The sequence below is a fragment of the Amblyomma americanum genome, chromosome 5 (assembly GCF_052857255.1).
Source record: "Amblyomma americanum isolate KBUSLIRL-KWMA chromosome 5, ASM5285725v1, whole genome shotgun sequence".
In the NCBI taxonomy this organism is placed as follows: Eukaryota; Metazoa; Arthropoda; class Arachnida; order Ixodida; family Ixodidae; genus Amblyomma; species Amblyomma americanum.
Window position 1 is genome coordinate 183,675,189 of NC_135501.1, and position 13,223 is coordinate 183,688,411.

At 44.8% G+C, this 13,223-nt stretch overlaps 1 protein-coding gene across 1 annotated transcript; it reads left to right on the forward strand.

The window, feature by feature from the left end:
• The first annotated feature begins 3,507 nt into the window (after positions 1-3,507).
• LOC144133141 (uncharacterized) lies at positions 3,508-13,223 on the forward strand. The gene is made up of 8 exons (XM_077666004.1): positions 3,508-3,635; positions 6,095-6,153; positions 7,673-7,754; positions 8,568-8,596; positions 10,338-10,392; positions 10,926-10,969; positions 12,744-12,837; positions 12,972-13,223. Exons 1-8 carry the CDS (start codon positions 3,584-3,586, stop codon positions 13,088-13,090), a joined length of 534 nt encoding a protein of 177 aa, XP_077522130.1. The 5' UTR covers positions 3,508-3,583; the 3' UTR covers positions 13,091-13,223.

Sequence of the window (13,223 nt, forward strand, 5' to 3'; positions counted from 1 at the left end):
TAAGATCCACCTATAGGCTATGATGCGATAGCGTAATGGGTTAATTACCATATATGCAGAAGGTCATTATCTGCATTAGATTCACAGATCCCTGTGAGTCCTCATACCACTCCTGGCGCAGTGGTGCCGTGATTAAGCGATGCGCCACTGCCCTGCAATGGCAGGGGCTCCCAGAGGTGGGCCTCTGTAACCCAGGTTGCTCTTTCCGAGCGACCAATAATTAATTTAACTTCGACCTGCCACGGCGGGCATTTTGGTAACTAGCCGGTGGCAGGTTCTGAGGACGCTGCAAGGTCACGTGACCTAGGCGGCTCACCTGCCTCCTATGTTCCTCCCATGGGACCACCTGTCAGAGCCATGCCCGTGATCCCACCCTCACAGCACCAATGCCGGCAATAATAATAATAATAATAATAATAATAATAATAATAATTGGTTTTTAGTGGAAAGGAAATGGCGCAGTATCTGTCTCATATATCGTTGGACACCTGAACCGCGCCCTAAGGGAAGGGATAAAGGAGGGAGTGAAAGAAGAAAGGAAAAAGAGGTGCCGTAGTGGAGGGCTCCGGAATAATTTCGACCACCTGGGGATCTTTAACGTGCACTGACATCGCACAGCACATGGGCGCCTTAGCGTTCTGCCTCCATAAAAACACAGCCGCCGCAATGCCGGCAACGCCGACATCGAATTCTCTGGAGAATGGGGCCTTTAAATGTCTCACTGCCTATCACTGCTAACCTAACAAGGTGGTTACATAAACAAAGAATATTAGGCAATGACAGTCTCATTTTAGGTTACTGAAGTCGTAACTTTTCCAATGCCCCATTCGCAATGGAAATGCAACTATACAAGTCACTAATTTTGGCTCAGATTCGAAACCACCACACCAGTTTGGGACCTCTGTCGTGAAATACTAATTGATTTGCTTGAACTTATTCAGAAAAACTCCGTTCTTCTTGTCCTGTCGAACTATGACAGAACAGCTAGCATAAATGATATGAAATCCGGACTCGCCAATTCCATCCTTACCAATGCGCAGAAAAATTTTTCAGGCCATATTTACGAACTTCTATCACCCTATACTGTGCCATCATCTCCTTCATTGCCTTCACTACGTAAACGACCACATCGTACATAATCTCAAGGTATAGGCAATGAGTCATCGACTACTAGAATTTCTGCTGTCATTCATACTGCGTATTGCACGAGAATGGAACCACCTTCCAGCAGAACTAGTGAACATTAACGATAACTCACGTTATCGTGGTCCTTTTAGCCAAATTTTATACTCGTGTGCTGTGTAACGTCTGTATAATTTTCCCATACTTCATTTTGTTATAAGCAAGAAACGCCGCTTATAGTTTCCGTTGACGGTGTGCCGCTGGTGACCTTGACGATAATAGAACGAAGGAGAACACGGAGCTGAACCGAAACGAATATTGGCGAAACTTTCCTTCACCTTCTGGTTTCTACGTGCTCCACCTGGCTGCGCGGCCACCAGAGTAGCGCATTCGTCACCAACAGCGTCTACATATAGTCCCGTGGAGAGTGAATCCGGCGCGCGACGCGAAAAGTTCACAGATACCATGGCGCCATCCACATGCGTCACCAGCAGAGTCTTCGTAGTCCCGTGGTGGGCATATTCAGTGCGCGGCGCGAAAAGTTCGCAGGTACCATGGCGCCATCCACATGCGTCACCAACAGAATCTTCGTAGTCCCGTGGTGGGCGTATTCAGTGTGCGGCGCGAAAAGTTCGCAGGTACCATGGCGCCATCTATCAGCACGGTCAGTATCTAGCTCTAATCTATTCTTCGATGTGGTAGTCGACGGAGCTGATGCGGCGGCGGCGGCGTCAGGCCGAACGATAGTCTGGGCTTTTTGCGTGGCATGTTCTGGCACAGTCCCTTCTTGTTTGGCGCGTGGCGAGCGCTGGTCGCCGTACATTAAAAGCGGCTAAGAAAGCCAAGCACGTTGTCCCTCGCGAAGAAAAGCGGTTGGTGAGGAACGCTCCCCAAGACCCGAATACGCATACGTAGACGTACTTGGTCTATATTACTGTAATGCACCGCTCATTGGCGTGCCAGACTAAATGGTTAGTCTATTTGTTTTGTCACTACTTTGCAAAGCTTGCATTCGAAACATTGCTGCTCAAGTAAAAGTCTTCAGTGATCGACATAATTCAACTAAAATACTTGAATAACACCACCTGTTTTCCTGCAGGTGCTCTGGACCAGCCAAGCAAACCTAAAGCAGTTATTTGAAAGCAGTATCGTCAGCCGCCTTAGCGATGATTTTAGGTGCCATGAAACCTCCGAAAACTTCCATTTGTGAACAATTAGGGATATGCAAAGTGGACTTTAATAACCGGCATTTCTGTACACGGGAAGAAATTCTCAATGAGATACTTTCCAATCAATTATCAGAACAATTTCTGATTGAAGGGCGTGTAAATGAATGCAGTACACACTGCATCGTACAATCATTGCGGACCATAGCTAATGCGTTGTTGACAGTATCGAGGAAATCCTGTAGGTAAATCAAAAGGGTTCTTTGTACTAAGCCTCAGTGATATGCCGTAAATTCAAATGGTGGTCACAACCATAGGCAAAATGGCATTGAAGCTGACATATAGCAGACATTTTATGCTATGGCTGCACGCTCCCATGGAATGTCGTGGACCTCGAAAACACCCTCGTTGGACAAACTAAAGCAGCTGCATATTTACGCCTGCGTCCTTTCTCATTAAAAGACCCCCCCCTGGCATTTAGTGCGGCGTCTTAGGCTCTACTAGGCTGTTTTAAGACAACAGGGCCACAACTTTTTTCAATTAAGAAAAATATCGAGGAGTTTTCGTTGTGCAAACATGGAGTCCTTATTGGCCTGCTCAGAATCTCATGACGCTTTCCTGCCGGTAACATATATTTTATGGACATCTTTACTACGCATTCAATTGCGTGCATTCCGTGAATCGCACAAACCGCATCCGTCCGGCATCCCTGTATCCTGCTGTCTCGGTAGAACACAGATTTTGACTTCCTTTCGTATTGCAGAGTGAATCAGCAACCGGTGGTTTCTGGTCATACGCTATAAAGAGTCCACTCACTTGCAAACTGAACACACGTGTACGAATGCCAGCAGTGCCTTCACTAAAATGACGCATTCCCTGCTGCAGATATTAACAGCCACAAAGAATGAATGCACACAGAAAAAATTGTGATCCCAATTTCCAAATATTAAAAACCGAAACATAAAAAATATGGTAACAGAAACTAAAAGAGGTCATACTGATAGGCGCGGACAATACACGTGTTCGCAATCTTTCCGCGACAGCAAAGCGCGATTCGAAGAACGCCATTGGCACACACTTGGCACGTGTAGTGTTTTTTTCTTCTCTTCTGCTTACTTTGTGAGTAGTGCAGCGATTGCCTGCGGTGCAGCAACCAACTGTTCTGAGCGAATACAGGCCCGCAGGTGCCTATTTAAGCACGATAGTACTGCTTCTTTCATCACTTGTTCTTCCGGAAACGGTGGTGGTTTAGCTTGCTTGTCGCTTCCAGAGACCCTGTCCTGCTCCTTGACGCCATGGCTCTGAATGCAGCTGCGTTGGCCGTGATCTGCTTTGCCGCTGCTTTGGGTACGTCCTCTGTGTGTATTTCAGCTTGTATGAGACAGATACTGTTTGTACATTGAAGGGACATGCACGCGTACGGCAGGCCACAATACCGTAGTTACTCGCGCAACGTACGCAATACATTATTATGGAGCGAACTATGGTGCAAATGATAATGAATGCTAGCAGCCGTCTTTCTTTGAGTGCCGAAAAGACTAGGCAATAATATAAAGCGCTTACTGTCGAACTCCAAGGCTACTACCGAACCGTCGGAAACCATAACTGGTCGCCGAGAGTTTCTGTGTTCTATGCGCGATATTAAGTATTGTGGGAACTCATTGCGGTTGGGCTTCCCGCCTAACATTGGAAATTGTACTGGAGTAAATTCGGGTTGTTCTCTCCTTTTTACAGCAATATAGTCCGCTCTTCAAGTTATACGTACGGGTTTACGACATAAATTGTTGGCTATGCTCCTCTAGTGCTGAAACAATGCTGATTGCGTTTTGTTTCATTTTGAAGATGAATCGTACCGCATGCAGTATTTATTCCAACGGCCTGCTTTTATCCCCTTTTTATTGGTTCAAATTGTTTCTACATTTTTTCCCCCGTGTATTGAACGCACCCTTTAAATTGTCGCAGATTTTTTTCGGAAAAGGAATGCTTCGTTCTGCGAATAAATGCGGCACTCTACAGTTGTCCGCTACGTATTTGGCTACGGCCATCCTACCGTTGCGTAAGAATAAGAGGTCGTTTATCGGAACTGGAAAACTAAGTGCGTTGCTAGCAACGTAAACACGTTCCAGACTTTGTATACGCACGCGATATCATGGATCGAATTGGATAGCCTGCCTGTCATCTTTGTTTAATGCTATGCGCTTAGCAAAGGATCACAAACAGCAGAAACGCACTGTTCAGTGCAAGCATCAGTGCCTCAGGTTTCCGCTCAGATTTACACCGATCCTTTTTATCTGCACAGGGTGATTAGGTATGCAGAAAGTCACGGATCAAACTTACGTTGCGCACGTGTATATATATATATATATATATATATATATATATATATATATATATATATATATATATATATATATATATATATATATATATATATATATATATATATATATATATATAAACTACTGTATAGGGTGCCTCTGCGTCGCTCGCCGCTCTATTGACCGAATCCGATGAGATGGTTAAACAGTATCCATGTACTGCGGAAAAGCCAACACCTGCGCATCTTTCAGCAGTGGACTGCTCTTGAAAGTTCATTGTTAACTGACTGTACTCATGCTCTGTGACATTTCATTTCCTTCGAGTGTACATGTTCAATGACAAGTCGATTTTGTCTCAATCGCAATAATTTATGCGAAGTTTTCTGTAACTGTTAAAAAGAAAGCTCTTTTCACTTGTGACGTTTACAGCAGATGTCTATCCATCCACATGGCAAGAAACTTATTTAAATGAAGTCTTGGTGCAGCCAGTGCATTGCTGACGAGCCGTGTTGTTCGCTGAAAAAGCATTTTGGCTTCAATAAAGCCAGACCGGAGCCATAAATAAACAGTTCCAGCTTGCACCAGCTTTAAGCACTGCACAAACCATGCCTCCTGCATGAAAGAGTGGTGGCTTTTCTTCATAGCTTGGATGCCTTTGAGGCCATTATGGCGGGCCTAGACACAACTCTGACTCGCTTAGGAAGCCTATACAGTAAATCGACTCAGAGATGCCAGGACGTATATTCACCTGAAGCAATCGCAGTGGTGGCACCAATTTCCCGGTCAGATGAACGTGCATTGTGCACCAAACTGTTCACTCTTCAAACATAAAGCTACTGTAGCGACGATGTCATTGGAAGATATATCTGTGCATGATAGTTCCCGAACGGCGGTGCTTGTTCGCTTTTGACCGCACGTGCACTTTGTTACTGCCGTGCAACCGCAACGTCTACTCAGATAATACATGCCAACTCACCCCTTTGTGCGGAAACGAGAAAGTACTCCCGTGCCGCTTCTCGCTAGAAAATAATTTCAGTTGCGCTATAAAAGCATTCTGCCTGATTCGCGTAATGGTATACTGTGAATAGTTTTTATCAGCGCTAAGTTTGGATCTCACGTTTTGTTATCAATGGCGGGCTCTTATCTTCACCGCGGCCGCCAGCCTGCCGCAACCTTTTCAAAGCTTCAGAGCTTCTAATATGGCTGCAGGTAGAAATGCATCCACAAGAAATATAATTACAGATCTAATTACACGCGAACACTGGAAATACTTGGATTCCTCTAGTCTTGTAATGCTATCACTTTCTTGAACTGCCTTGATACATAACTCACTTTTCCTTTTGTAATCGCTACGAAAAGTTTAGCAGTCAGTTATTTCATAAAATTTTGCAAATTACTCGTGAATACAGGTATTGAGGAGCAACATTGAACCTTGATGGTTAAACGCCGATGCTTACCACTCTTTCTCCTTACCCTTGATGTTTTCAGTGACCCTGCTACCTTGCGGCTACGCCAGTGGGACTCCGGGTCTCCAAAATTGCACGTCGGTGAGTAGTGTTGTTTTCGAGATCAGACATTTCAACATTCACCACTCGAGAAGGGACATGAGGCACACATAAGGAAGCAGTGGAACTGTTCTGCTATCTCCGTCGCCTGAGTAATGTACTGTCGGCAGCTAAGTGGTATCATCCGCTCGGCGCGTGGTGGAGCGGCCGAAGGCTACATCGCAGTGCTATCTACAGGCGAGATCTGAGACCGAGACCGACAATGAGGAACCCTTTTCTAATATACAGCATGTGGCTTGACTCGTTTGGTTGCACAGCGCAATGCCCAGCATCGCCGATGCAGTAGCGATCCAGTGATCTTCTGCTGATTTTCCTTCTCGTTTTCGTTTCGCCTTCGATAGATAAGCGCCGGCCCACGCCGCACCATGACACGTCAAAATACTTGCGCGTGATTAACCTGTCGTGGAAGCAACTGATATCTTGAACGGCGTTCGCGACGGACAGCGCTGACTTGTAAACGATCACTGTCGCAAAATCTGTCCCCTGGCCGAATGTATTAAAAGCGTTACCGAAGTCTTTTGTATTCACTTTCCCACTTGCATTAAATTGGCGTTGATGATTCCAGTGAACGGGAGACGGCTTCTTGTCGAGCTAAATATCGAGGTGATGTCACAATTTATAATTTATTGCCTCGTTATTAGAGGTCAGAGGGTAATCAATCAAATCAGCAGGCCTCTAAACTAAAGATAGTGCGCTCGTGGCTGACACAGCGTGAAAACCATTCGTATAACGTCCGTTTAGATTTAAGGCCTCTCTAGGTTCAGCCCAGATTGTAATCACACAAGTCATGGCGGTCTATCACGAATGCCTTTCAAGATATCAGCTGCTTCGATCTTTCGGCAAGTTTTGCGTGCGAGCGCAAGGAATGCGCCAGCCGGCGCTCGAATGATATCCCGAACGCAGAATGAAACAACAGAAATGAGACGACGTCACCTGGGTCGCTGCTGCTACTGCGCTCGGCACTTCGGCGAGCTGCAGAGCGTTTATGAGGGCTCAAACGACATGCCTGCAGATTAGAAAGGGTTCCCCATCGGCTGTCACTACCTAGGCGTCCCCTGTATATAGATGGCGCTGCGATGCAGTTTTCCCAGTCACTCCTAGTGAGGACCTAGGATTTGTAGATAACAATGGTCATGTAAATAAATCTGCGCTGGAAGTTAGCAAAGAGCGATTGGAAGATGGATGGCTCAAAAGCAGCGAGGGGACAAAGTTAGAAATGTAGGTAAACGTATTTAAAGAGAATGGCGAATTTTAGAAACAATTTAGAACACAGTTAAACAAAAATAAAGAAAAAAAAGGCGAGCATGGCGGGCAACTGTCACTACCCCGTTTCAAAGGGGATGCTCCTATCTTCCATCCGTTCGCTTTGCATTGCGCCGAGAGGGGTACGCAACTTTTTCTCCCGACAGTACATATAAATTTGAGAATGTCTTAGTGACTCTTGCGTTTACATGAAGTAATTCCCGTGCCGTAACATTGATGCATGACATTTCGGTCCCAGGACACGGACTGTTCCGGTGGCCAGAGATGTGTCACGCACTACAACTTCTCGGTAGTTGCCAACTGCGAGAGCTACAACTACTGTAAGCACTTGTACTTACATAACCCAATGGATGAAGTTTCATTCAATGTTCTCATTTGCGTAAAATCTTAGGTGACGCCGATTACCAGTAGCAGTGTTGGGTTGAGGCAGCAGGTGTGTGGCCGCGGGGTAGCATTCAAAGGATAACGTTTGATAATAAGGCTTTACCTAAGTTACTTGTCTTAACATCAAGACTTATCCGTCAGACTTTAGTCCCGTATAACGCAGTGTGACGTTTGATATAAAAGTCAATAAAAAAACATTTAAGGAAAGTTTCACTCTGCTCCACATACAGGAAAGCACGCAATCAAAAGTTAATATTTCTCTGCCACTCTGCTGAAGTTTTTTTTTTTTTCCGGCATTTTGAGCATGCAGTCGAAATCGAAACGAGCATAGCAAGCACAGGAAGAAGTGCCGTCATGTCGCTTCTTTACTGTTAGTCTTTGTCGCCGCTGGAAAACTTGGCAAATAAATTACTTAATTCAGTTATTTCCATGATTACTTGAGTAAGCCTGTGGGGTTTAAAAGTTGCTCTGTTTCACCAACCTCAGCCTGAGCATCTTAGGCGTGAAAAAAAGGAAGGGACATGCTTTGCTGACAAATTAAATTACGACACAGGTGGTGAATAATTTTTCACGCGATACGCGTGTTGTTGGAAAATGACTTGCATATCAGAAGGGATCCCCGTTTTCTACATTCAAGAGTAATCGTTATTGCGGTTTCCGTCCATATTCTAACTCTTTTACCTTTTTTTTTAGTTATCACCACAAAGCACGACTGCCTAACTAATGCACACGCTTCATTTTTCTTCCAGGTATCGATGTTTCTGAGACTTCCTGCTCCGTGAGTGTTCCATTTGTTTACTGACTAAAGTTCTACTTTCACTCTGTTCCGCCCCTGTGGTACGCACACACTACATAGTGGATACAGAAAGAGCTTTAAGGCTGAATATTCGCGTGCTGACTTGCGCTAATGCCGTTTAAATAAGAATTTCTCGTTTTATAGCTGCTGGCGCAGCTTCCAAAGCCGTGGCGCAGTGCATCTCCGCCAGAATGATCAATATATGATCAATATCAATGATCAATATATTAAATAGCCGGCACGTATTTATTATCTCCCTCTCGCGCGATTTTGTAAGTGAATGAAAATAGCAAAACAATTCCGCTGCGCTGTACAGGAGTGAACACATAGGCCAATTCCAGCCTGCGTCGCATTGTTCTGTCCCTATGGCGCTCCCTTTTTGATCGTTCGCCTGCAAATAGGCATATCTTCTTTGTAACGTTACTTTAAAAAAAGGTTGGTACTCAAGGACGTTGCTGTTGAAGAGCCTGTATCCGTTTGCTGAACAAACAGTTCTTGTCAGGCAGTCGGTTCGCCAGGATTTAGTGTGACTTGTAAAACAGAGTGAATACGGAAGTAACCACAGGACATGCATAAAGGCACGCATGCGCCTGTGTGTCGCCTGTGTCTGGACGTCCTTGCGCATATGCAGGAAGAAGCAGAGAGCGCGCGTGATTCATATTCGGTTTTCCCTCATCGATCTCCAAGGACAACCTGACTTCTGAATTTGGCTCTGTTTGCTAGACACGGTTCAGCGTGTCGGTGGCCTATAAGCGTGAAACCATAACGTGCACAGTAATTAACTTTCCTGAGCACAGTGAAGCGTCTGAGCTTATTCATCGTAGGATGTTCTCCACTTTTCTTCAATAGCCCCTTCAAAGGTGCACAAACTCGAGCTGCTGGGAAGAGCTGTTAGCGAGTTAGCAGATACAATAGATGATGGCACAGCTAACAAAAAGGTTATAGAGTAAATAACTGAGACAGCATACACTTGGCCATTTGGGGTGTTTACAGCATTCTGCTCTTGAAAGTAGAAGCGTTCCCCCGGTCTGTCAGAGATATTTGAAGGGGAGAGAGCTAAAAACAACTAGCTAAATACATTTTTTTAAAGCTACAGGGCACCCTTCACATTCGCACACCGCTTAGCTAATGTATCAATAGGAAAATCCATATTTTCAACACTATACAGTATTCTAGACAGGAAAATGCATTATACTAGACAGTAATCTATCAGCCATGAGGTTCTGGTGCACCTATGTATTTTTTAAGCGAAATTTATTGCCCCAAGCCATCAATAATTAGTGAAGGTGTGATGAGTGATGTATTACAGATTAAATGAGTGTAAAAAGGTTAGCTGATTTGATGAAGTCCAGTAGAGAACGATGGTACGGTCCCTGCGTCCAGGCAATGTATGAAGCAGGGTTGCTTGGTGAAAGACCTGCACCTATGTATTTCCCGTGCGTACTCAGTATGTCGTATAACCATCCTTTAATCCATTTACTTCCATACCACTTTGTTGCTTGTCAGCTCGGTTTTCAATGTAAGCCAGCAATGGGCACAAAAATCTAACGTCACCGGAGGTAGCGACCATTGTCAGTCGGAGAACAAAGTGATTCAGAAATAGGGCTGTTGCAAAATACAGTCTGATAATTTTAACTTGTTCATCACTATTCTTAAGCTTAACGTTCTTTGCTAGTTCGATTGTTCAAGCGCCCTTTGTGGTTTTGTTTCCCACCTTGTGCAGTGCTCGCCTGGCTACACCTGCCGTCTGAAGGACTGCCCGAGCTCTCCCTATGAATGTGAGTGTACAGAGCGTCATGCGCACAGTATCTTGTCTTTGCACTACGATTGCCGCTTTCGGTTTCTCCAAACCGCCGAACTGTCTGATTCCTAAATCGTCTCACTTTATCACTAATGCAAGTTCGTGATAGCCTTTTTTTAGTGGTTATACTGCGCAAAAATGCTTTAGATCAAGAGATTACCTTTGCCTGAGCGAGGGTGCCTAAGTTGAGCCGCATGACGATCAACTATAAATTCCGTGAGAGACTGATATTGAGAATAACTTCATAAGCCTTCATCTTTGATCTGGCACTTTTCTTGCACCGTTTTAAGGGTTAAATTCTTACAAGCACATAGATACTCTGCGGTGGCCAAGAATTATCCAAAGAACCATATTCTGGAATTATGAACTGCTCTTGAACTGAGCAGAACAAAGCTGTCATAACAAAGCTCGAAACACGTTGCTCTTGCTCCGGTTATTAGAAATGTTCATTACTAAAAGTATTTTGACTGCTGAACCATTCTAAAATGGCATATTTTTGGTTTGCCACAGGTCTGCTCGTTGAAGACACTAAAAGCAGGTGCGGAGCTGTCAACGTAAGTATATGAACATCTCAGCTTTTTTTTTTCTATAGAAAACGCTGGATTTTTGAAAAGTTACTCAGTTGTACATAGAGTACAAGATGCCGGCCAGGTTGTTGAGTAATTCGACTCCATGCTTGGACAAAAATGTCACTTCAATGAAAACACAGTAGTCATGAAGGCATCGAGCATCCAATACACTGTGAAATTAAACTAATGCAAAAATTTCCGCCTGAGAATTCTAAGATAAGTGACTGCTACCAAGTCAACATTCTCTGTTAGGAGAAACAACACGACACAAAGCACAATGTGTAGTAGCCACAATGAACGCATTTTTCTTTTCCAGGGGGTGCAACTTTTATGTTTATTTGTTCATGTGTTGTTTTCCGCAACCGCAAAGAAAATCTTTTAGAGGACGGTCCAACTCTGCCTCGAGGGCGTGACGCGATAGAGTTAGTGGGTCCCTTCAGCTGCCTGGAGTCCTCTTTGCGTATCACTTCGCAGACGTGGACGCAGTTCTTTCTTGACCATCACATAATGGTTTAACGCTCGCTATCACGCAAGTACTTCTCTTTTGGTTCGGTTCTGCCTACATGCTCATGTGGAATTGATCATTCTCTACTTTACATTCATATATCATGTGGAGTCTTCCTTCCCTTACTGGCGCAATGGTGCAGCGGTTAAACGACGAGGTGGCTGTTGCAAACAAAGCTACTGGTGGTGCATGGGAGATCAAGGTTGTTGTTTCGAGCCCCGTAAGCCTCATACGCAGCGCCACGGTGGACAGCTAGGTCCCGTATTGCATTTATCTGAGTGCCCGGTGGGCAGGCTGGCACCAGCCATTCTGGCCAGGTTGCGTTATCCAGAGAGGTCACGTGACCTCTCTCGATCAATGATTAATTTACCTGCTACATTGCATATTGGGAACATTACTCGGAATCCGATTGGTACGTCGCCACCTGTTACTATGGGAAAGTTGTGATGACGTCGCTAGGTCGCGTGACCTTGGTGGCAGGTGGGCAACCTGCTTTTCTCTACACTCCAATAGCGCCCATGCCAGGTTTTCCGCTAACGGGGCCCTTAACTCAAAATCAAAATCAAATCATATTTTTATTCTCCAGCAAGTATCTGGATAGTCACCTGGGCTAAAAGCTGTACGAACAGCTTTACGAAGGCCCAGGAAACCATTACATGGCAGCAGCAGACAGAACGAAATAACAATTAATGAACAATACATTAGTGGTCATCAATAAATAAATAGAAAAGAAATTATACAGCGTATGCATGAGAGCAACACAGCAGAAATAAGACAACAGAATGTTTGTCAGTAATGAATGAATGCAAAAAGAGTACAGTGATGACAGACATTTTCTCATACGACATAAGAATAAATACAGATTACATTTTCACAAAGTATATTCGCAGTTGTTTTGGCCTAAATCCAGCAGTATCTTTATATTTATTAAGAAAAAATAGCAGATTGTGAGCCAAGGATTGCAGCTTGTAATCAGTTCGAAACTGTGGTAAGGACGAAGTGTCAGTACAACGAGTGTTAACTGTTGGTGTACGATCTGTCTCGTTAAAAGCAGGGCGGTGGGAAAAAAGCTTAGGAACCGGCCTCTAGTATTCTGTATACAGGCACGCACTTACGCCTCGAAAGGGGCAAACGTATATCATCACGGCACTGGATTACAGATTTTAGTGGAACAGCTGATCCGAACGCCCATTGTTCAGTTTTGTCAAGGCTGCAATCTTCAACTCTTGGTTTAAGTAGTGCCGTTTTCCGCAGGCTCCAGTGTGTGCGGAGGACGAGACCTGCACGTACATCTTCCAGAACATCTTCTGCTACAAGTGTCCCTGCTACGGGTCCTTCAACGTTACCTGTGAGTGCACTTTCACTGGTATTTCCAAACAATCTAAAACGATTCCTTACATCAACGTGAAGCTGCTTATATCGTTAACTTAAAGGTATGTATTCCACTCGTGAACTTCGATTGTTACCGATTGCATTTTTCAGGCCTTAAGAGCGAGCAGTATCCCTCGTGCGGAGCCAACAGCATTGCTCTGATCTTCACCGGCAACTACACCTGCGACGGCTGCAGGTCCGGAAGCGCTGTTCTTGTTGCGCACGACTGATTCCCGAGCGTCAAGAAGCAGTCGTCACCGTGAAGCACTGCCAGGATTCACCAGGAACCACGGCACACGCAATGTGAAGTGCTCACGATGCGTTTCTACTGTCATGCACTTGCAATAAAAGATGTTGCATGAG

Coding starts and splice junctions, on each gene's coding strand:
- LOC144133141 (XM_077666004.1), top strand. CDS start 3,584: ATGGCTCTGAATGCAGCTGCGTTGGCCGTGATCTGCTTTGCCGCTGCT. Junction 3,636..6,094: donor CTGCTTTGCCGCTGCTTTGG/GTACGTCCTCTG, acceptor TGATGTTTTCAG/TGACCCTGCTACCTTGCGGC. Junction 12,838..12,971: donor CGGGTCCTTCAACGTTACCT/GTGAGTGCACTT, acceptor TGCATTTTTCAG/GCCTTAAGAGCGAGCAGTAT.